This window comes from Panthera onca, chromosome A2 (assembly GCF_046562875.1).
Source record: "Panthera onca isolate mPanOnc1 chromosome A2, mPanOnc1 haplotype 2, whole genome shotgun sequence".
NCBI classification, from domain to species: domain Eukaryota; kingdom Metazoa; phylum Chordata; class Mammalia; order Carnivora; family Felidae; genus Panthera; species Panthera onca.
The window spans coordinates 82,321,167-82,346,082 of NC_138340.1; the positions used below are offsets into that span (position 1 = coordinate 82,321,167).

Consider the following 24,916-nt stretch of genomic DNA (forward strand, 5'->3'; position numbering starts at 1 on the left):
TCATGATCTCACAGTCCGTGAGTTCGAGCCGCACGTTGGGCTCTGTGCTGGCAGCTCAGAGCCTGGAGCCTGTTTCAGATTGTGTCTCCCTCTCTCTCTACCCCTCCCCTGCTCATGCTCTGTCTCTGTCTCAAAAATAAATTAAAAAACATTAAAAAAAATTTTAAATGTTAAAGCACTTTATAATTTATAACTGATGTTTGTTAAACCTACCTTCTCTTTCCTCGTTTCTCTGTGTGTGTGAGAATTTGTTTTAAATGGAACATTTAAATTATTTTAGAAACTGAACTAGGAATGTGGCTTTCCATCCATGTTCTCCATAAGAAAATATTACTGTTTTTCATTTCATTACCTTTGGTGTCAGCACATTTGTTCTGTTTTGTTTTGTTTCGTTTTGTTTTGTTTTTAATTTGAAAAAAAATTCTTATTGATGACATTTGTTAAGGATAGCAATTGTTTGTTTACTTTTCCAAAATAATAAAGAAATCCAGCATTTATTGTAACAAAGCCTATCGTAATATTATATATCTCTTTGTTTCTTTCAGGTTTTTTTGTTAAGTAATTTTTTCTTTAAAAAACTGTTACAATAAAACAGTATGGCCAAATTAAAAGATGTTTGCTTCTGTTACATATAGAATGTGAGCATGAACATTTATGTTGCTTCTTTAGGTTTGAGTGAAATATGTGTTACCACTTGACAATACATGTGTTTTCAGTACCAGTAGCATACAATAAATACCATGGGGTGCAGTGAAATAGAGTCCCTTACTCTGATTTTAGATTTTGGAAGCATTTAGCTCTTTAATACTGTGAGCTTCACATCACTATCATCATTCACCAGATAAGTTTTTAGTCCTACCGCTTTCAAACACATTTTTAGCTGTGTATTACCTACTAAAGTTATATGAGTTTATTGAGAAAATCAAAACTAAAGCTCTGGAGTCTCCCAGTTTCAGAATTTCCAAACTCTGGATGTCTCTTACAAATTGGTATGGACATAACGTTGTCTGTCTGATATGCACATACATACAACTGCCATTCACTTCCCCCTGCCTCATAAGCCATTATTAAACCAGTAATGGGCTTATAACTGACCGCATTTTGGGTTTGTAGAAATAGTATAATAAGTTCATCTCGGTTTTCTCAGTTCCTCTTAAATAAATGGTCTCTGTTCTTCTTTTATCCTATTTTATATTTCTTAATTTTCGAATCTATTTCTCATCCTTTTGTGAGCAGAAATTTTATAGGACAGTATTTGACAAATAGCTTTTGAATTACTCTTAAAATTGAAATAACAGTATAGTCACTAACTTAAGACATTTTTAAAGAAAATCAGGTAATACTAATCAATCACTTTTAGGTTTTTGAAGACATGTGTATGTATATATAATTTAAACTCTTACAGTTTTAAAGTAACAAATTCAGTCATAAATTACCAATAAGTCTCTTCCTGTACTCTCAACTTAGGATACTCAAAGGACAATAACAAATGTTTCTGATGAAGTCTCCAGTGAAGAAGGCCCTGAAACAGGATATCCGTTACGCCGTCATGTGGACAGGACTTCTGAGAACATTCTTCGAAACAGAAAATCACACCATTATAAGAAACATTACCCTAATGAGGTATATACTTTGTCCTTATGTATATGTATACATACTTACTTATATGTTACTAATTTACAGCTTCTTTTCAACAATTGAATAAAATTACTGAAATAAATATATCCCATCAGTATGAATACCTTGTTATATGACCTGGGTTTATAGAGTAGCAGTTTTGGATTTGTGTATTCCACACATGATAGATAGCTACACATTTGTTCTCGTTTTGTGCATTTTTTCCAAAGACTCTCATACATTCAGTTCATTGTTTGCTTTTAAAGACAACCATCCTAGAGAGAGAGAATCTGTGAACGCCTGTGTTAGTCTTTTTCACAGTATGAAAGGCTTTATAGCTTCTTGATTGTAGTAGAGTTATCATTCCAAGTGACTTTCATGTTACTATTACTAGTTATTGAGTTTCCTATAGTATAAAATTCAATTATTTTTTCTTCTTTGATTCTTTCTTTATTAATATTTGGTTTTCTCTAAACCCTTTTCCAGCTTTTTCACATCTCTTGAAACTATTTAAATAGAAAAAGAATTTCATTCAATTGTATTTTTAGTTTTTATTCTAAGGACAGAAAATTTCATTACCTGACTTCAAGGCAGATGTCACTTATGTCACTTTTTGATAAACATTGCCTTCTCCTCTTTTGAGACTATACTAGAATTTTTTCCTGGATGATTTAGGGCTATACTTTTGAAAAATCATACATTATGCTTGCTGTGAGTGTGAATACCTTGATTGTTTTAAGCTTAGAAGAGTTACTTCTTTGTACATTCTTCTCTGTGGTTGTAGCTCTGTTTAATCTTGCTGGTAACTGTGGCTATGTTTCTTCTCTCAGTGGCTGCCATTAGGCAGACACTAATGCCAGTGTGTCTGCTCATTGCCTGTTCACCTGGATCATCTGATATACTTGTGAAATTCAGTCTTGTTAATTTCTCAGTGTTACACTAGGTATCGTTAGAAGTCAGTTGGTACTAGAAGGGATTTCAGGACCTCTTATAGAAAGAAGTCTCCACTCTCTAAGAGAATAAATTATTTGGCTTTGGAGGTACTTTTTTTTACCCCATAATCTTTGCTCTTCTTGATTTGCAGCTATATTTTGAACTATTGAGATTCTTGAAGGGCAGACCAATATTCTACTGATCTTAACTTTTAAATAAATATGTTGCTTAAAATCTTCCAGGTTTCAGGTTAAATAAGGCTGATAAGTAGCAAATCGGCATTGATTGTTTTCAATCTTTTTTTAATGATGTAAAAGATTACCTAAAAATAAAATCTTGTCTTCAGATTCTTTATCTGTAAAGTGAGGAGCTTTAGACTAGAACATATTTTAAAAACTGCATTTCAGGGGCACTGGGATGGCTCAGTCGGTTGAGCGTCTGACTTTGGCTCAGGTCATGATCTTGCAGTTCATGAATTTGAGCTCAGCATTGGACTCTGCTGTTAGCATGGAGCCAGCTTCAGATCCTCTGTCTCCCTCTCTCTTTGCCCCTCTTCTGCTTGGGCTCAGTCTCTCTCTCTCTCTCAAAATTAAATAAACACTTAAAAAAAAATCCTTTAAAAACTACATTTCAGTTCAAGAAAATTTTGACTCTCAAATCAACCTCACAAGGTATTTTAAAAAAGCAAAACAAGGGCGCCTGGGTGGCTCAGTTGGTTAAGCATCTGATTTTGGCTCAGGTCATGATCTCACGGCTTGCGAGTTTGAGCCCTGCATCTGGCTCTGTGCTGACAGCTCAGAGCCTGGAGCCTGCTTTGGATTCTTTGTCTCCTGCTCTCTCTGCACCTCCCCCATTTGCACTCTTTTTCTCTCTCTCTCTCTCTTAAAAACAAACATTAAAAAAAAAAAAAAAAGCAAAATGAAACCTCCTTTGAATAAGTAAAATTGAGACAGATAGCCATAGTGTTGTAATATTGTTTTACTTCTTTATGTATATATTATTCTGTTCTTTTCAAATTACTGGTGATATTTTTTTCTTTCAGGTTGAGGCACAAAGGAATCATTTTGGGAAGCACTTTGTGCTTGGGTGGAACTGGTGGTCTTCACTATAAAATGAGTGGTTAGGGATACAGCCATTTGTTATAAGGCTCTCGAATGTCAATATCTATAGATACACTTTTTAGGGGATTTTAGTTTTTCAGGAAGAATCATCCAATCTTTGGTGGTTTGGGTGGTAGATATTATATTAGGCTGCCGTAATGTTTGGCATCAAGGAGATTGGGAATGAGGTGGTCTTGTCATTCAATATGTAGACTTTCACTTAACCTTCTTTCCTCCCACCCCTCAACTCTCCCATCCCCACTTCTGCCCCAGTTTTTTGCCTTTTTCTACTATCCACTATGTATATCTGGTTGTCTTCTTCTAGTCTCCTGTTGGGAAGATGGTGGTAGAGTTACTTGATTATCTGGCATAGGGGATGTCCTGTGGAATTGATACCTTCTTTTAGGCATTTGCCCAGTTGCCTGCCCCATCCTGCTTTGTTTAACTCTACAAATACCTTTCAGTTTTTATTCCCTATTGAAAATTAGGTTTCAGTTTTGATGGCAGTCATAATAAAGAAACTGTGGGCTTGGACTCAGAATATTTAAGTGACTTTGGAAAAGTTATTTAACTTCTCTGAGTCTCAGTTTCTGCATTTGTACAGTGGAGAGAGACAAGCCTCATTGGATCGTTAGGATTAAATAAGATTTGCACAATTACCTGGCACAAAGCATTTATGTTATAAATTCTTATTCCTTTCAAATAAATATTTTTTCTCCCCTTAATTTGATTATATGCTCAGTTTTAGCTAAATGTCTAAAATGATTTAAAATGAGCAGAGCAAACCAAATTAAATGAGCTATTAACTTGAGCTGCTTTCTTCAATTCAGAAATTTCTAATTTTTAGCCCTTATTCAGCAATTTGTAGTGGAATCCAAAGTGGCCATTAATCACCTAAATATTGCAGGCAAAATTCTGTTTGGCATGTAATCAGTTATAGACCATAATTTTTAGATTTTACATTTGTAAAGTAGCCCACTTATTAATCAGTATTTGGCAAAATGCATCTGTAAAGAATTAGAGATATTTTCTTATCCCTAAAATCACCCATTAGTTTCAGTTAAATAATCATCAGGGCTTTAATCCTGTTACTCATTTCTGTATCTGATTAGCAAATCTACATCAGAAATTAATGATAGATAATTAGCTAGTTTTATCAAAAAATTTAAACTAGCCATTACTGGTTTCCTAATGCATTCTGTGCCTTGCTAGCTAATGAAAACAGTTGTAATGAAAACTGCTTATGCTTCAAATATTCTGGTTGGCATTAGTGAATCATATATTTTTGGAGTGCTTTTTATAAGACAAAGCAGACTGATTTTTACCTTTTTTCTTTCTGTATTTTTTTATTTTGATTTATTTACTTACTTTCCTGCTCAACTCTTTCAAAACACTTTTACTTCTCCTTCAAACATATAATTCTCCCACAAATCCGTAATCAGCACACTAAATGTGTTTTCATGGTGCTCCATTCTAATATCAGTAAATTAATTATCAATAACCTGTCTCATTCATTCAAGATATTTTGTTAACTTGTGGTGAGGGTGGCAAAAAAATGGTTTTTGTCTTTCATTGACTTACAGTATAATTGAGAGTTATGACTTATTTGAGCATATGAAGTACATGAACATTTAATAACAGACAATATTATAGATGCTGAATAGGAATGTAAAATTTATTGTCATGAAAATAAATAATAATACCTCACTTCAGGGACAAAGGGATCACTCTAAATAGAAGGCTCCAGGGGCGCCTGGGTGGCTCAGTCGGTTAAGCGTCCAACTTCGGCTCAGGTCATGATCTCACAGTTCGTGGGTTCGAGCCCCGCATCAGGCTCTGTGCTGACAGCTCAGAGCCTGGAGCCTGTTTCATATTCTGTGTCTCCCTCCCTCTGTCTCTGACCCACCCCTGTTCATGCTCTGTCTCTCTCTGTCTAAAAATCAATAAACGTTAAAAAAAAAATTAGAAGGCTCCAGAACTAACATTTGTGGAGCCCCTGCTTTGTACCTGGTTTGTCTTAAAAGCTACAGTGCTCATTTAATTTTCAGTGTCTCTTTAATTAAGATAGGTGGTTTTATTCCCCCTTGGTAGAAGACTAAACTAAGGGTCAGAAACAAGGTAAGCCACCTAGAAAGGGATACAGATGGCATTTTCCAGACGCTTGGTTGAGTAGGTTGTAAAGGAGAGTAGGATACAAGGTAGGAACATAATTAGAGACTAGAGTGGCAAAGAACAAACAGGTTTAGGGGCTGGGGAGTAGCCCCTTGTCACTGGAGGAGAAGGTTGTGGTAGGGACAAGTGGAGAACCAAAGTCCAAAGAATAGCACATTTGAAGACAATCATGCTGGTGAAGGAATTTGAACTTTATCCAGGAGAGCAGTGTGAAGTCACAGAAGGACTTTGGTCAGAGGAATGGAAAAAAGCTGCACTTTTGGAAGATTAATCTGGAAAGTGGGGAAGGCCTTTCGGATAGGGGTCAGTTAGGAGCCTCTTTATAGCAAACAAAGTGTAGATGATAAAAGCTGGTGATAGCATGAGAAGGAGAAAGAGATACACATAAAACATTTTAGAGGTTAAATTGACAGTCTTAGTGACGACATAGGATAGCTAAAAATAAATGTGAAAATTTCAGCATACTTGGCTGTAAGGATTACCATTCTTTATTCAGTAAAAGTTATTTTGAATTATTTTTTAAGCTTATTTATTTTGAGAGAGAGAGAATGTGAGCAGGAGAGGGGCAGAGAGAGAGGAAGAGAAAAAATCCCAAGCAGGCTTCGTGCTGTCAGTGCAGAGCCCAATGTGGGGCTCCATCTCACAAACCATAAGGTCATGACTGGAGCCAAAACCAAGAGTCAGATGCTTAACCAACTGAGCTACTCAGGCACTCCGTTTTCAATTATTAAATCAAACTTTTACTCAGAATATTTATTTTATACAATAACAATTCCTAGGAAAAGAAGTAAATTGATTAGAAATTATGTAACTTGTACCTTTTAGGTTTCACTTTTGTACCATAGATGACCTCAAAAACATGAGTTGGCAGTTATCTTCCTGGTATAGATTATTTACCAGTTTTACATCAGTTTCTTGAACTTCTGTTTGAAAAACAAAAACAGTAGGTATATGAGATCCACTGTTGCTAAAAAAAAAAAAGAGAGTAAGAAAATACTCTTAATACTCAAAATACATTAAACACATCGGTTAAAGTTGGTTAATATTCATTGACTATACAGTTCATATGAACTTAGGCTGGTCTCTGCTTGCCTGAATTCTGAACTTTGTATAAAAATTTAAGAGAAAACAAGCACAACCTTTGCATGCAAAATAACACTTGAGCTGAGATGTGAAATCAAATAGATTTTTGATAATAAAAAAATTCTGTTACTCCTTAAACACTAATATATATCTTTAATGTTTTGCTATTTCACTGTCATTTGACAGTGTACTTGTCATTGCAGCAAAAAGTAGCAAAGTATGGTTCTGATAGAATCCTTTGATTTGGAAAGGGTACATAAATTGTATTAATGTCAAAGAATATCTTGATTTCAGGATGCCCCTAAATCGGGTACTAGTTGCAGCTCTCGCTGTTCAAGTTCCAGACAGGATTCTGAGAGTACAAGGCCAGAATCTGAAACAGAAGATGTATTATGGGAAGACTTGTTACACTGTGCAGAGTGCCGGTCATCTTGTACCAGTGAGACAGATATGGAAAATCCTCAAATTAATCCAAGTGTGAAAAAAGAATATAGAGACGACCCTTTTCATCAGGTTAGTTTACAGCATTGGGTTATTTGGGGCTCTCAGTCCAGCTCTTTTGAATGTATGTACAAATTTTATAGAGGTAAAGAAAAAGCTTACATTCAATTAAAGTAATATTCCTGTGATTTTTTTTTTTTTTTCCTTTTTATGTGAGCTGTGGTCTGGCTTCATTGGAACATAGAATCTCAGTATTTATATTATGGTTGTGTCTCTGATGTTGCTACTGAGAGGTTGTTGGTAAATGGAGTTTTGTAAGTCAAATTGTGTTTTAGATGCATTAGTCCTTTTCTCCCTCAGCATACTTCATGGTCAGACCAGCACTCATGGCCTTAACTCCACCTATAAGGTTATAATTCACAAATCTATGTCTCAGTACCAGATTTATATCTCCTAAGAGCCCATATAATGAGAATCACATATGTAATTTTAAATTTTCAGGTAGCCTCATTTAAAATGTTTAAAAAGGTGAAATTAATTTTAATATGTTTTACTTAGCCCAGTTTATTCAAAATATTTTCACTTCAACTTACAACCAATGTGAAAAATACTAATGAAATATTTTGCTTTTTTTATACTAAGTCTTCAAAATCTATTGTAAGCCCTGACAGGCACAACTTATTTAGACTAGCCACTTCAAGTACTGAATAGCCACATGTGAATAGGGTACCATATTGGACAGCACACCTCTATAGCATATCTTCTTTTGAATGTTCCACCAGTATCTCAAATTTAACCAAACACCCCATCTTCCCTTATAAATCTGTTTTTCTTCTGGGACTCAAAATCTTAGTGAGTGACATCTCCATCCATCCACTCACCAGTCCAGAAACACGGTGGTTATTTAAAATTTTCACTCTTCCTCTTCTTTCTCTTATTTAACTTTTCATCAAATCCTAAAAATAAAACCAACAACTAAACTCTTAGAAAATTAGAGGTAGAAGGGAACTTCCTTAATCCACTAAAAGGTAGCTATCAAAGAGCTATAGCTTCTAAAAACCTATAATGATGAGATTTTAGAAGTGTTTCTATTAAAGGCAGAAACACTCAGAGATGTCCATTATCACTGCTTTTTCTATCAAAATTACACCAGTTATGTTTGTTTGCCTGTCTGGTTGAACTTAGACTGATTTAAAGTCCACATTGAAGAGCAAAATGTCAAGAATAACTGAAGCAGTTTTGAAGAACAACAGGGAGACTTTCCCTGCCAGATATAAAAACTTACTTAGAAAGTACATACAGTAATAAAGATAGTATGCTATGGGCGTCTGCTATAGACTGAATGTTTATGCCCTCCCCCTCCCACTCACCAGTTCCTTTGGTGAAACCTAAAGCCCAAGGTGATGGTATTTGGAGATAGGGCCTTTAGGAGGTGATTAGGTTATATGGGTGGAGCCCTCATGAATATGTAGAGTGCCCTATGAAAGAGACCCCAGAGAGCTCCCTTGCCCCTTCTACCATTATGAGGTTACAGCAAAAAGAAGGCAGTCTCTGAGCCAGGAAGTGGGATCTCATCAGACACCAAAACTGCCAGCACCTTGATCTTGGACTTCGAGCCTCCAGAACTGTGAGAAATAGACTTCTATTGTTTCTAAGCCATAGAAATTCTGTGGTATTTTCTTATATCAGCCCAAGCAGACCAAGACAGTGTATAAACAAATAGACCAATGGGACAGAATAAAAAACCCTGAAGTAGTGCATGTTACATGGGTCTCTAATATATGACGTAAGTGGCATTACAACCATTGGGAGAAGAATGAACTCTTCAGTGTATAGTTATAGATCAAATGATTATTCATATACAAAAATATATTCCAGATAGTTCCTAAATGTGAAGAAACAAAACCTTAAAATGTTTACAAGAAAATATAGGAGAAAAATCTTTGTTACTTTTGGTAAGAGAAGAATTTTTTAAAGAAGAACACAAGAAACACATTCAAATATCAAAATGAGGCAATCAATAATTCAAATATCGTAAAATTTAAAACTTTGGGCTACAAATTAAGCCATAAACATTGTTAAAAGATGGAGAAATAGAATTAAGGGAATGTTTTGACTCCACCCCCCTCTCCCCCCCCCCCCCCCCAAGATGTGAGATATTTGAGCACCTGTGTACATAGGGGAAACCCAGGAGGGAAGGACTGAAGAGATACAGGAGAAGAAGTTGTTGAATGAGATTTCTTAGGATTCTAGAGGGGAACCATAATTAGGAAGTTTTGCCTTTGATAGGAAGGGGATCACATCTTCTGCTGAAATAGGAGGAGGAGTAAGTGCACAGAGAAAAATTAGTAAGATGATGAAAGGATTATTGCCTAATGTAGTGCAGGAGGCCAGGAGGTCTGTTAACAACAAGTGAGATGATAGGATTGGTGGTGACGGCTCATAGTTATCATTTGTGAAAAGTGAAGAGAGTTTGTTTGTGCATGTATTCAAGCCAATGAACACATTAAGAGTCACACTGCCATATTGTTGAGGGTCCAGATGGAATCTGAAACCATGAATTTGTGATTGCTCAATCCACACAGTTGTGTGATAGTCTCTGAAATACAGTTGTGGTAATCAATAAAGCAAACATTTAAAAAGCATTCACTACATGCCAGGCACTGTGCATAGTAATCTAGAAGCATTATGTCATATAATTTTCACAACCTACAACAGTGTAGTGTATCTTTTATATATATGGTTATATATTCATTTCATAGATGAGAAAATTGAGGCTCAGAATTAAATAACACACCCAAAGTCATACAATGTAGGTGCTCAGTAAATAGTTGTTATTCAAGGAACAGGAGAGACCATGAAATAATGGAAATGCTAAGAGTCCAAACAATGTTAGATAGAGAAGAAAATGAAACCAAGAAGGGGATAGACTGAAGGATAGGTGTGTTCAGAAGTGTTTTAGAATTGAAGGTTTGTGAGACCTGGTAAGATGAGAAGTCGAGCAATTCAGTCCAAGGCCCAGACTATGGCCATGGGAGTAGCTGAAGGTCCTTGGAATTTAAGAAGCAAAAAATAAGAAACAATCCATGAGAACAGGTTGTTGGATGAGTCACCTGGATATTCATCTAAGTCACTGGGCAGAGAGCTGAAATTGAAGTTTAGGAAAATGCCTGTGAGCTATTTTCCCAGTGACACCATCAGAGGCATAGAAACAGGGACTGTGTGTTCTTTTGCTCATAGTTGTATCACACAGTGCTTGGTACTTAGTAGGTGTTTAACAAAAATTGAGTAAATGAATGAAAGGAAATACAGGTTTTTCAAAGCATTCCAAATTGTTTTTAAAGGATGCTGTACAGAATTAGTTGGCCCTAAATCTATCCCACTACTCTGCTCCTTTTTGGTACGATTTTTAATGTTCTACTCTGCATATTAATTACAGTATCACAGACTTACATTGGTTTTGCTTGCGGATTAAAGACTTGATTTTACACACATTTCTTATTCTCAGGCTTCTAAAAAATGAGCTCATATCTTCAGTTTTAATAGTAGCCATGTAATGGAAATTAGCTCCCTTTAATGAAAAGCTACCAGTTTTTTCTTATTAGACTAAGATCTGTATTGGGTTTATTGGGTTTGGAGGATCGTTTTCTGCCCACCATAAAAACTGAAAAATACCTCCTTACGAAGAAACAATGAGCATCTGAATCTGTGTGTTCTAGGCAGGATGTCACCAAATCTGTAGTTTTGTTTTATTGTTTGTTTTATTTTCTTTGGAAATAGTAACTGAAACATTTCTACAGCAGAAAACTTCTCTCCCCCAGTCGTGGCTGAGTATATAATAAAGTATGAGGCCATATTCAAGTGAAATTCATTTTGCAGTAGGTGAAGCCAGATTTTAATGGGTACAGTTCCCACAGGTAGAAACTGCAGTAAAGCGGTTGTCATGGTGAATTTACTTGAAATAAAACATGGAACCAATTAAGTGTTAATGTTTTCAGGCAGTTTTGAATGAACATGAAACAAAGCAGTTGAGATTTTGAATGAGGATCCAGATTTTAGTCTGAAAAATATACCAAGAAGAACCTATATGATAAAATTATGAAATGGAATTATTCAGTTTTCCTTGAGCCTTTCTGAAAAAGCATTTCATGTAATGCTGCTCTTCATACACTGTAGACAGCACATGTTGCAACAAGACTGTGGTTTCAGAATATATTTCACACACAAAGATACAGGGTTGGGTTGGGTTTTTCTTTCTTTTTTTTTTTTTTTTCCAGTTAAGTCTTTTTAAATTCACCAGTTTCTAGTTGCTCTCTTTCTCCTACCTGTTGGCTTTCTAGAAATAGGAAGATGATATCAAATGCTAAGTAAAGTAACTGCAAAGGTGACTGGGCAAAATGAATACTTTTGGAGGGTGAACTTCTTGAATTCCTATTTCTGTCCTAGATAGACCTTGATATGCCTTGCTTCATGTAATTGGGAAGGCTTTCATTCACTGTTAACAGACTGAGAGTTTAAAAAGATTAGAAGCCTGTAAATCAGTGGTTGAAATCTTGTCTCTCCAGGCTTTACACTCTGCATTCAGCTTCTAGCTCTTCTTCCTAGCCTTTGAGCCCATGTTGTTTCATAATGATTAAATTTCCGTGGAAAGTTTGATACATATTTCGGTACAAATAACTTTTATCCTAGTTAGAATATTTTGTGGAATTTTCATTTGTGGAATTAAGTGGATAGTTAACTAGTGTCTTAACAGTTTTGAAGGCTCTCCAATAATGAAATATATACTATGATGGTTAGTGTATATTAAAATACCATATCTTTGGAAAAGATAAATTTTTAGAGAAAACTTCTTCATAGTCAAGTAAACTAAATGTAAAAGAACTTTGCTAATAATATGGCTAGTGGCATTACGGTTTGCCTGTAATTATTCATCAATTTTTATTCTGCTTATAGTAAACCTGGTATATATAGCTTTACATGCAGAAAATTAATGTTCAACTCAGAATGATAATAACTTCCCATATCTGTTTTCTTACGTATTATTAATGACTATTTTATATCTTTAATCAAATCAATGCAATTTTATTCTCCCTACAGGAAAACAATTCCTTAAGTTTTCAAAAAACTTACCTTTACCATATTTTAATCACATTTCTGTTCTTCAGAGAATAACTATAACTATAGTAGATTCTTCTACTCATTGTTAGAAGTTATTTTAATGAAATATGTTATAAAAATAAGTTAGTAATACTGTAATGTAAATTCATGCCATTTTGGGTCTAATCTTTTAATGTTTTAACTTCTCATGAATATCTGATAAGGTAAAGATTAGTGTTGAATTTTGTTGCTGTCTTTAATCCCCAACATCCTATTTTGAAGTTTTATTTATTTATTTATTTAAAGATTTTATTTAAAAATTTTTTTAATGTTTTATCTGTTTTTGAGAGAGAGGGAGACATAGAATCTGAAGCAGGCTCCAGGCTTCAAGCTGTCAGTGCAGAGCCCAACACGGGACTCAAACCCACGAACCATGAGATCATGACCTGAGCCGAAGTCAGACACTTAACCGACTGAGCCACCCAGGCGCCCCTAAAGATTTTATTTTTAAGTAATCTCTACAGCTAATGTGGGGCTCATACTCACAACCGCAATATCAAGAGGCACATCTTCTGACTGAGCCAGCTAGGCACCCCAAAGTTTTATTATTTTAATTATATAAAACAAACAAAAAAACCAAACTTAAGCATCTGATCCTTTGTATTAAGGCTTTCAATTTTTCTTTTTTTTTTTTTTTTTGCCTTTTTCTATTTCTTGAAACATTGAGAGAGTACTTTTAGTATCATGTGCTTCCATTTGCAATATATACTCAAAGGAACAAAAAAAAGTTAATCCTTTGGGGAAATGCTAGATTAAAATACAGAAAAGTAACTAAATTAAATAATGAGGGTAAGGGCATGTGGAAGAGTCTCTTCCAGGATGAGATTGTATCACTGTTTAGTATTTCAGAGAGGTTTAAATCTTAGCTGTCATGTGCTTTGTATTGAACAACCGTAAGTTGGAGAGTCAGTAATATGAACAATTTGATATCCATTTGTTTTTGAACACTACTATATTAGTAGCTATGTAGACAATTGACAACTAAGGGCTTTTGCTGACACATTTTAGAGGATTTTTGAATAGTAGCTTGCCTAACACCTATTAGAGGAAGTTCTTAATGTACACATTTTTATAACTGTAATTTTTATGCCATCTGTTCAATGTATATGCTAATTAATGTTAAGATAGAATTTTAGTGTCTTTGAAATTGGGTGTATGTACATACAGGTATACCCGTGTTCAGACATACATATGTTCTGTTTTATAAAATATGATAAATGCATTCACCAATTTGTTTTTTAGTGTATTTTATATATATACACACGTTTTATTTATGAAATGTGACAAATGTATTCACCAATTTCTGTTTATTTTTTATAGAGTCATTTGCCCTGGCTCCATAATTCCCACCCGGGATTAGAGAAAATAAGTGCTATAGTATGGGAAGGCAATGACTGCAAGAAAGCAGACATGTCTGTGCTTGAAATCAGTGGAATGATAATGAACAGAGTGAGTGCTTAAATATTATTCTTTTAGTTCAGGAATAAGACAGCAATTATTAATATAATAAATAATTACTAGGATGTTATGTTTACAACTTATCTCATTTCTTCAACATGAAAAAAAAGTATTTGTATTTGGTCCTGTCTGTGATTTATACAGTGATTTGTCACCAAACCACTGTCATGCTTTAGTGTTTCAATTCTTCTGACTAAGAACAGATGATGCAATTTAAAATTTTCTTCTTTTATGTTATTCTTTCTTTTGCTTTTCATGGATCAAATTGTGCTAGACATACACAAGTGTTGATGAAGGCTTATTTTCCTGTGTCCTCCCTCCTGCTTCATTTATTATTTAAAAAAATCAAAATAGAATATTTATATTGATACTTGCTTGCCCACTTAAATATATAGAAGTAAATGCAGCTAGAGGTAACAGGTTTTGAGTAGTTTCAGGAGGTAGAGTACAAATACTATGGGTTTTAATTTCAGTTATGAAATTGTGTCTTTTATGAAATCATTACTACTTATTAAATTTTATCTGATTCCTCTTGGGCAACTAGGCATGATTTAACTTGGACTTTTTTTTAAATTTTTTAAAATGTTTATTTATTTTTGAGAGACAGACAGTGTGAGCGAGGGAGGGGCAGAGAGAGGAGACACAGAATCTGAAGCAGGCTCCATGCTCTGAACTGTCAGCACAGAGCCAGACTCCGGGCTCAAACTCAAGAGCGTGAGATCATGACCTGAGCCGAAGTCAGAAGCTTAATCAACTGAGCCACCCAGGCACCCCAATTTTACTTACACTTCTAAATTTCCATGCATTGTTCATTATGTAAGAACTATTATGCATACTTTACGGAGGACAGAAATTAAAGTAACTGCTCTAGAAATTGATTTCCATCCTATGACATACTCGTAAGGAATCTCTGGAGATGTGGATCTAGTTGGTGCTCCATACCTTAGCTGTCTGTGAACTAGCAGGTTGTTTCCAGAATGTATAATATGATGATAGAAAGTTAGCTAGATCCCTCCCAGTCCTACCAGTCTTATATTTCCCATTATTTCATTTGCAGTTTCCTTTTTCATAATTCTCCCTTTTTCCCCTTTTTTATTTAATTTTCCCCCCTCTAACACATTTTCTTTTAAAATGGTTTTAAAGTATAAGGAGATATCCATTTGTATACTGAGCTCTTTGAAGGAAAACACAGATTGCAAATTTATCAAATAAGTGTAATTCTAGATTTTTCTTTTTATGTACTGAGCTTAAGTGGATATGAGATCTCATTCTTTTTAATATGGAAGTATTTGTGAATATTTCTAACTTTTGAAATAGTGAGATCTATAGAATTTTTTCCCCAGACCTAGGTAAGACCAAAATAGTTCATCCTTTTGCATCTACTTAGTGAATTAGAAATCTGATAATGAACTGTTTTTAAAAACTGAACATATAATGACTTACAATCTACCTGTAATATGCTCTCAAACTTTGAGTCAATTTAAATTTCATTATTTGTGTATTAAAACTCATATATTTTAACAAAATGATTTTATACCGCTATAAATAAAATAATGCCTAATAGAATTCATTTTACTGTAGATAAAATTTATGTACAGTTGGGTTTCTTTCTGTCTCTCTCTCTCTCTCTCTCTCTCTCTCTCTCAATATAGGTGAACAGCCATATACCAGGAATAGGATACCAGATTTTTGGAAATGCAATCTCTCTAATCCTGGGTTTAACTCCATTTGTTTTCCGACTCTCCCAAGCTACAGACTTGGAACAACTCACAACACACTCTGCTTCAGAACTTTATGTGATTGCATTTGGTTCTAATGAAGATGTCATAGTTCTTTCTATGGTTATAATAAGTTTCGTGGTTCGTGTGTCTCTTGTGTGGATTTTCTTTTTTTTGCTCTGTGTAGCAGAAAGAACTTACAAACAGGTGAGTATAATATAGAATTTTGAATAGAGAATATTTTATCCTTTTCATAATAGATAATTTCTGAAGTATTTTAGTATTTCATTAAATTATTTTGACCCGCTAATTATTTTCCTGTTTTGTTTTTGTAGTACTTAAGCAAATACAATCCTATAACAAGCCATATTTTGTTGATTTTTGTTTTTCTATGGTAATCTACTTGAAAATTAATCCTATCCTAATCTGTTTTTAGCGATTACTTTTTGCAAAACTGTTTGGACATTTAACATCTGCAAGGAGGGCTCGAAAATCTGAGGTTCCTCATTTCCGGTTGAAGAAAGTACAGAATATAAAAATGTGGCTATCTCTCCGGTCCTATCTTAAGGTAGAATGGTAGTGATAAAAGTACTCTTAACATGCTGCCTTCCTCTCAGAGTTTCTCTTTTTTCAATATGGATATATGTCTAAATGTATAGTCACCTGTGTACTCAACATGCTGCTGCGTAGTCATACTTAGTGTTCTTTTCAATCCATATTCAGAAATTGAAAATAAATGTTTAACTGGTTCTTTAGATAAAACACCTGAGGTCTGAAAGGCTTACATACATTTTTATGTAGATCATTCAAGATCAGATTGTCAAGATTTATATTTTATTTTTAATTTTTTAATTTTTTTAATTTTAATTTTTAATTTTTTTTAATCGAAGCATAGTTGACACACAGTGTTACATTAGTTTCAGGTGTACAACATAGTCATTCACCTCTGTGTGCTATGCTATGCTATGCTTACCACTACATGTAGCTACCGTCTGTCACCTTACAGCACTGATACAATACCATTGATTATATTCCCTAACCTGTGCCTTTTATTCCTGCGACTTACTCATTCCATAACTGGAAGCCTGTACCTCCTACTCCACTTTGCCCATTTTGCCTATCCGCTCACCCCCTTCCCTCTGGCAATCATCAGTTTGTTCTTTGTATTTATAGGTCTGATTCTGCTTTTTGTTTGCTTATTCATAGGTTTTGTTTTTTAGACTTGACATTAATCTTTTTTTCATAAATCTCACCAACTTCTACTCATTCAGAAGCTTAAAGATTTTATTCGTACCTAGAATGGTTATCAGAAGCCAGCAGAGGGAGCCCACTGCTTAAAAAAGAATTTAAAAAACTAATCAGTGAGTATCCTCACTGAAGTGGCCTATTACTATTTAAAAATATTAGCTTGCAGTTCTAAGCCATTCTCTTCATGCTGTTCTTTTCCCTTAATCTTTTAAAATAACTTTCCTAATTATGGCAGTAAGATATAAAAACTCAGGAGGGAAATGGGAAACTTCTGAATTAAGTTTAGGAAAGCACTTCTTCTGAGGATTATTTCTTTGCTACGTTAAGATGCAGTGATTTTCATTATGCATGGAGTAATCAGGCCTTAAATAAAGCTGGCCAGAAGATCAGAAACCCTCTGATATACCTAGATCTTTAATGCTTTTTATTTTGAAGTAACAATGAAAGAAGTGGAAAAAAGTTTGCACTATTGTCTACCCTTCTATTTAAAAAATTCATTGTTCTGTTCATTGATTTAATTTGTTAGTCTCCATGGGGAAATGCTAAAAATTGGCATGGATTATTTTTGCTCACTGTGAATTTTTTGTTATGTGGAGGGATGAATATGATCTTTGTTACGTGGCTTAGTGAGAAGCCATCTGTAATTCGTCCTCATTATCAATCTGTTATATAAGTAGATGTTGTATTCTTTTGTACATTGTTTGTTTCATTCAATAAACATGTATTTAATGCTAACCACTTAACATCCACTACTGATGACATGCAAGGCCTTACCTTTCGGAGCTTAAAATTTAGCGAGGAAAATCTGTAGCCCCAGACCTAGGAATTATCCTTGGTATTTATTACTTCCCTCTCTTGCATTTCCAACATCCAACTCATCACCATTTTCCACCCTTTCTACTTCCAAAATATATCTTGGATCCATTTACTTCTTTGTTTCCATGTCTGCAACCTGAATGAAACCTTCAATCATCTGCTTTGGGCTACTGTAGATGCCTGTTAACTGGCCTCCCTCCATTCAGGTTTCCTCCTTCCAATACATTCCTCAGTCTGCCACCAGAGATCTTTTTAAAATTTAGATTTCATTATATGATTCTTTAAAAAAATTTTTTTGAATGTTTTTATTTATTTTTGAGACAGAGAGAGACAGAGCATGAGCAGGGGAGTGGCAGAGAGAGAGGGAGACACAGATTCTGAATCAGGCTCCAGGCTCTGAGCTGTCAGCACAGAGCTCAACACGGGGCTTGAACTCACAGACTGTGAGATCATGACCTGAGCCGAAGTCGGATGCTTAACCGACTGAGCCACCCAGGTGCCCTTCATTATGTGATTCTTAAAACTTTCTGAGGGTTCTCCATTGCTCTTAAAGGACAAAATCTGAACAGGGCTTATCAATGCCCTTCGTGACCTAGCCCCTGAGGATATCCTGTCTCCCTTGTCTCATTTTGAAACACTTTCCTCTCTGCATTCCAGCCATACCAGACTGCTTCAGTTCTTTGAATGCAATATTATTTTTACTGTTTTGTGCTCTTGCACTTGTCCTTCCTTCTGCCAGGAACACTGCCATGTGCTATCATACCTGAGCACCCTATTCTGGTATAAATATCACAGTATCAGGAAGATCTTCCCAGGTTATCTTCCTAACTTGCCTGTAAGAGTTAGGAGTGTGGGCCTGGGAAAGATCTCCTTAAGGAAGTGATACTTAAACCAAATTCTCTACCAGTTTTCTCCGAGCATCCTTTACCTTTCCTTTATAGCACTTATTACAACTGATCACATATATCTGTGGCTATAAGCTTGATGTCTGACTTCCTGCTACTTCCTGTGAAGGTAGGGACCGTGTGTGTTTTGTTCTGTGCTGTATTTTCAGTGCCCAGCACAGCGCCTCATTCTGAGAAGGTGCTCAAGAAATATCTGTTGAATAAATGATTAGTGTTTGACAAAATATTTGGAATGAAAGGAAATGAAAAATGTGGAAGTTATGCTAAGAATTTTATGCTATGTATTCACCATGTTTACTGTATTGCAAATCCTCAGGAAATAGTAACACTTTGTAATTAAAATTCATCCAACAAATTAGGTATATTTTCAACATTGTAAGCTATGATCAACCTGCAGGGAGGGATCAACACTTTAATTGAAAGCATGGAATTAGCTGCTAATTAGTAAATATATTTAAAAGCATTTTTCCTCTTTTTCCCCAGCGTCGAGGTCCTCAGCGATCAGTTGATGTTATAGTTTCATCTGCTTTCTTGTTGACTATATCAGTTGTATTTATCTGTTGTGCCCAGGTGAGTTGACTTGTTCTGTGTAGAAAGTAGATAATCATATCTATAATTATTAGGCTCCAGAAGGCTTTCTAATAATAAACAACCACAGTAATAATATTATAAGGAAGCCTAGTTGTACAAGTTTTGAAATTGACCTTTTGCAGGTTTTTTTTCAGTAGAATAAATAAATGTGTCTTATTCATCTCTGTGTCATGAACAGTGGCTAGCATAGTCTCAGATGTCTATTGATTGAATATATAGTAATTACTTTTTCTCAGTCACTTACCTGGTTATCTTTATTTCCCAAAACAAACTTATTAGTGGCTAGAATTGCAATATTGTTTCAGACTGTTTTTCACAAATCTCTGCTTTATTCACATGTAGTATTCTTTCATTTTATATCTGAATCGTCGCTGTGACATGACTGCCTCAGGCTCTGAGAAAGAACTCTCGTTGTCCAAGACTAGTCAGGAAGCACAGAAGTATCTCAGGATATTCTGTGTTATAAAATTAAACTTCCATTTCAAGTACTGTGACATCCTAGATTACCTGAAGATTCTTCTGCTTTAAAATACTGTATAGTCCAGAGGGTGGGTGGAAACTTAGCTGTTTAATATTCATATATAAGCTCTTCTATGTACATATTACATGCATATCTGAGTTTATAAGACAGTAAGGGGCCAAAAATGAAGATAAAGCTAAAAAACAGAGCAGTTAAGTATATGTGTTAATGCTGTGAGAGCGCTAGGATGAGGAGGTGAGGTACACTGTCAATCTTCGTATCCTAGAGACTTGAGATTTAGGCCCACAAGAGGACAGAAGATGAGGCCTCAGCCTGCATACACCCTTATACATGCTCCCCCCCGTAAACCAGACCTCTTACGGGACTATGGTCTCCATGAAAAGGTAGAATAAGAAAAACAACCTGTCCACCAGCCCAGGAGGATAATAAGAAAGCTCATCTAACTCTGCCTGGACTCTGACTAGAATGGGGGGATAAGTCTCTGCCCTAAGAATATGTAACTGTAGGTCTGCCCTTATTAGAGGTTCAGGGTTTAAAATGTGCATTACAGATCTTGTCCTGTTATCTCCATGTCAAGAAGTTAATATAAAAAGCGGTCCTAGGATATTTGGCAGAAGCAAAACCAAGATTGGTTCTTGGGGAATGTGACTTCAGCCTAGGCCTCAGGATGTCCACAGATGAAGCCTCTTGAGGTTTCAAAACACTGAAGAAACCATCCATGTTGAGCCAGTCAGTGAACCAACAAGCAGGAGATTAGGTCTCCAGCTGCCTCAGATGATAAACTGATCAGATAAGAACTATAAGATAAAGACACAGATAACACTATGAAAAAAGAACAGAGAGATTTGAAAAAGAACTGACAGCACTTCAGAGAAACGAAAAATTCAGTTATTGACATTAACAACACAATAAAAAATAGCAGATTGAAGACAGCTAAAAATAGTGAATGGGAAATGGAAGAAGCTACCCAAAATATAGGACAGAGATAAAGAGATGGAAATATGAAAAGGAGATTGAAACATGGGAGAGCCAACATATATCCATAGGAATTCCAGATGGAAAGGAGGAGAGCAATATTTGGAGAGATAATGGCTAACAGTTTTTCTGTGTTGCTAAGACCTTAACTTCGGATTTAGGAAGCACAACAAGAATAAGAAGGAGCAATAAATATAAATCTACACTCAAGACACATTGTGGAAGAACTACAGAACACCAAAACAGAGAGAAAAATCGTAAAAGCAACCAGGAGGAAAAGACTGATTTCTTTACTTACAGTTCCTTATTGCATGTTAGCCTTTTGTTCCAAGTTTAATTTCCATGTTCCTGAAGTACATCCTGTAGTAGTTCTGTCTCTTATGAAGAGGCAGGCAAATACTAGCTATAAGAAAGCTGGTGAGTTCATATTAATATCAGATGAAATGACTGTAATCTAAGTTCAATGGGGTTTAGATAAAGGGAAGCGTGACAAAAATTAAAAGAATAATTCATCAAGGTCTTATAATTCTCAGCTTGTATGCATGTAATCCAGTAACTTCAAAATATATGTACAGATAGCCAAAATCAATAACACTAAGAAGTTATTTTTAAAAACCTCATTGGAAGGTTTTTTTTTTAATTTTTTTTTTTTAATGTTTATTTATTTTTGATACAGAGAGAGACAGAGCATGAATGGGGGAGGGTCAGAGAGAGGGAGACACAGAATCTGAAACAGGCTCCAGGTTCTGAGCTGTCAGCACAGAGCCCGACACGGGGCTTGAACTCATGGACCACGAGATCATGACCTGAGCCGAAGTCGGCCGCTTAACCGACTGAGCCACCCAGGCGCCCCAGTCATTGGAAGGTTTTAACACATTTCTTTCAGTAATTGATAGATTAAACAGACAAAAAACAAACAAACAAAAAACAATGAAGATATGTACCTAAACAAGATAGTTTAAATTTTGTTCTAAAATTAGAGAATACATATTCTTTTCAAACACAAGGACAGTTTACAAAACTTTCCTATGTACTTGGACACAAAGTAATTCTCAGCTGAGACAATGTAGACCACTTAATCTAACAGTAATGCAGTTACGGTAGAAAACAATGACAGCAGCAAAAAAACTCATACATTTGGAAATTTTAAAGCATGTAAATAACAAATATTTAGAAAGCATAGTGTATTAAACTGTAAGCTACTGACACAGTTGAGAAATTGTTTAAAGAATGCTAGTATAAATTACTTTATATCATTAAAGTTGAAAACCTAGGTGGACAATTTGTACAAATGCATAATGTACTAAATCTGACTCAAAAACTGAAAACCTGAGGAGACCTGTAACTACAAAGTAGTATTGATTCAATAGTTTAAAACTTTGCCACCAGCAAAAATCCTCTAGACCCATGTGGTTTTACAGTTGAATTTTGCCAATTATTCAAATAAACAGTAATTCTAATCTTACACAAAACACCTCGAGAGTAGAAAAAAGGGATTATTCCCCAACTCATTTTGTGACTAATAGAATCTTGACACCAATTGACTGGAGAGACAGTATAAAAATGGAAAACTGTGAGCTAATTTTCCTTATTAACTTCAATGCAAAATACTAGGAAGATGAAGCCAGCAACTTAATAACAATAAATATGCCATGACCAATATAGTTTATACCCGGAATGCAAAGATTTTCAACTCACAAATCTGGTTTGAGCTCCTGTAGTTGATTAAAAAGGGAAAAAACATATGATCATCTTAACAGATGCAGAAAACAAATTGGTGAATTTCAGTGGAGATTCATAATACAATGACTGGAAAGTACTATTCTTAATCTTAAAGTATATCTTTAAAAATTTAAAGCAGACGTTGTACATACGATATTTAGTACCTTAGGGGTATTTACTTTAAAATTGGGAGTAAGGCAGTTACCCTCTCTACCTTCTCGTCATGGGTTTTGATTACATTATTGATGTGTTTGAAATATTTCATAATAAATGTGGAATGTTTTTAAAATAAAAATACTATATTTGTGATCAATTTGTATGAAATAAAATGTTATTTCCTTTAAAAAAGAAATTGTTTCAATCACATTGCTGCTTCATGTTGCCTTTTTCGTACACTTTTAGTTGCTTCACGTGCATGAGATCTTCCTTGATTGTCACTACAATTGGGAACTAGTAATCTGGTGCATCTCGTTAACACTTTTTCTCCTAAGATTTGTTACCCTTGGATCAGAGACAAGTAAAAAATATAGCAATACCTCAATATTACTTACTGAACAGGTGAGAATGCATGTTTATTATAAGTTAATGCCTATAATCTACATATTAAACTAAAAATCTTTTCATTTACTTGCGGTTTTTTAGGAACCTGTTTTTAGATTGCTTTTGTGTTACAAAGAAAAACTTGACATTTGATAGGACATGAGCCTTTCTTCAATGTTCCTGCCTTGATATGGCTTTCAAATCTGACCTGTTGTTTTTCTGTTTCACTTTGATTTGACAAGAAGCAAGTACTATTTATAGAAGTGATGAACTTTAAACCATTAGTGGGATATGTTTGCTTGGCAGTCTAGCAGAGCCATATTTGAAGAAGTAGGAATTTTTATTCAGTAGGAAGGATAAAGCATAAGAGTTTTGATGGTTGACTTTGTTGTGTATTAATTTGTTTAATATTTTCCTTACCATTCCATAGGAATTACTCAAAGAAACTTACTGCAAGTGAAAATGTTTTGAGTAGTTTTGCCAGGGAAAGTATGATTTTTAAAAATCAGTAATCCTGTCACATGAGCTCAATTAAAGGGAAAGGGGAGAGCAGCAAACAAACCAATTGATCTACTTTAGTTATTACTTACTCTTTTGTTTGTTTTGGCTCTAGGAGTGTAAAGTATTTCACCTATTAAATAATGAAATCGAGTTTTCCTTTCTTGTGTCAGCTTTAATCTGAAAAGTTTAAAATTTTATTATAAAATGTTTACTGTAAGAAATTTGGAATATACAGTAAAGTATGAAGGAGAATATTAATGTCATCTATAATCTCAATACCCGGAGAAGCACCATGAATGTTTTAGTGACTGTCTTTCAGTTCCTTTTAAAAATGAATATTTGTTGTAATTTTAAGTATTTTTAACTATTCATTCCTCATTTTCATTCCTTTTTTTATAAAAGATAAACCTCTACTTGAAAATGGAGAAGAAACCTAACAAAAAAGAGGAACTGACACTAGTGAATAATGTTTTAAAGCTGGCTACTAAACTGCTAAAGGTAAAAATAAAACTGAAAATGGATATAATGTGGAATATGCTGTTCTGACATTTTATCTTAGTCTTTTGTTTGCAGATCCTATCTTATGTTTGGTTTTTATGATTATCCAAATTGTTTCCAAATTATATTTGAACACATTCATGTCATGTACATTTTACTTATTGTAAAACTAACCAGTGTGATCCAAATCATATCATTTTGAAATTTTAATAACTTTTGAAAATCTAAGACTTTAATGTTTAAAGTATTTAGAGGTTGGTATCTTTGGAAATTTTGCCTCCTAGTACTTAAAATAGGTTTCAAAAAGGGAGATTTGGTGTTAATTTGGAAATTTTCTCATTTTGTATTTCTCAGAGCAGTCTTCTGCGTGGCCTGAGTTAGCTTAAAAATTAGTAATACAGAGTAATTATAATAAATATATATCACCAATAAACCTTTAAATTTTCGAATCATTTTTGGTAACAAAAAATATAATTTCAAAATATTTGATGTCATAATAATACTCTTTGGAGGTAATTTGATAAAATATTTCTAGCATTGCTTTGCAGTGTTAGTAATGTTTTTCTTTCTTAAAAGGAAAATGTTTTTTAAAATCTCAATTTCTGTAACAAATTGAATATAATGTTTTCAGAGAATGGTGTAAAATTAGTAGTTTCTCAGTATTACGTTTAATTCTTCAGTCAATTAAAAAGTCTTAATTAGGTACTGCCTCACAGTATATAATAGGCCTTGACAAGCAAGGTTCAGAAGAGAGGCGGGTGGGCTTGTCTGGTACGTATGTGTTGAATATCTTCAGAGTGTAGGCACCATGCTAGACAGGATGAGACTTACAAGCAGCTTCAATCCCAGAGTAGAGGGAAATTTGAGAAACTAAAGTACAAAGCACAACAATGTGATCCTTTTTGATCACACACAGTCATATACAATCTTCTACTCAGAAACCTGGGAGTTAATATAGAT

The 24,916-nt window shown here is 34.6% G+C and overlaps 1 protein-coding gene across 4 annotated transcripts in view; it reads left to right on the plus strand.

The window, feature by feature from the left end:
• Positions 1-24,916, plus strand: part of PHTF2 (putative homeodomain transcription factor 2) — a 126,003-nt gene that overhangs the window by 96,383 nt on the left and 4,704 nt on the right. Inside the window, exons 9-16 of one of the 4 annotated variants that reach the window (XM_060632317.3) lie at positions 1,468-1,623; positions 7,200-7,418; positions 13,824-13,952; positions 15,614-15,886; positions 16,116-16,247; positions 19,132-19,218; positions 22,820-22,975; positions 23,861-23,956. In XM_060632317.3, coding sequence (XP_060488300.3) covers positions 1,468-1,623; positions 7,200-7,418; positions 13,824-13,952; positions 15,614-15,886; positions 16,116-16,247; positions 19,132-19,218; positions 22,820-22,975; positions 23,861-23,956 — 1,248 coding nt within the window. Of the gene's footprint in view, positions 1-1,467; positions 1,624-7,199; positions 7,419-13,823; positions 13,953-15,613; positions 15,887-16,115; positions 16,248-19,131; positions 19,219-22,819; positions 22,976-23,860; positions 23,957-24,916 lie in introns of those variants that run through there. The other 3 variants (XM_060632318.3, XM_078442535.2, XM_060632322.3) reach the window with 3 other exon arrangements.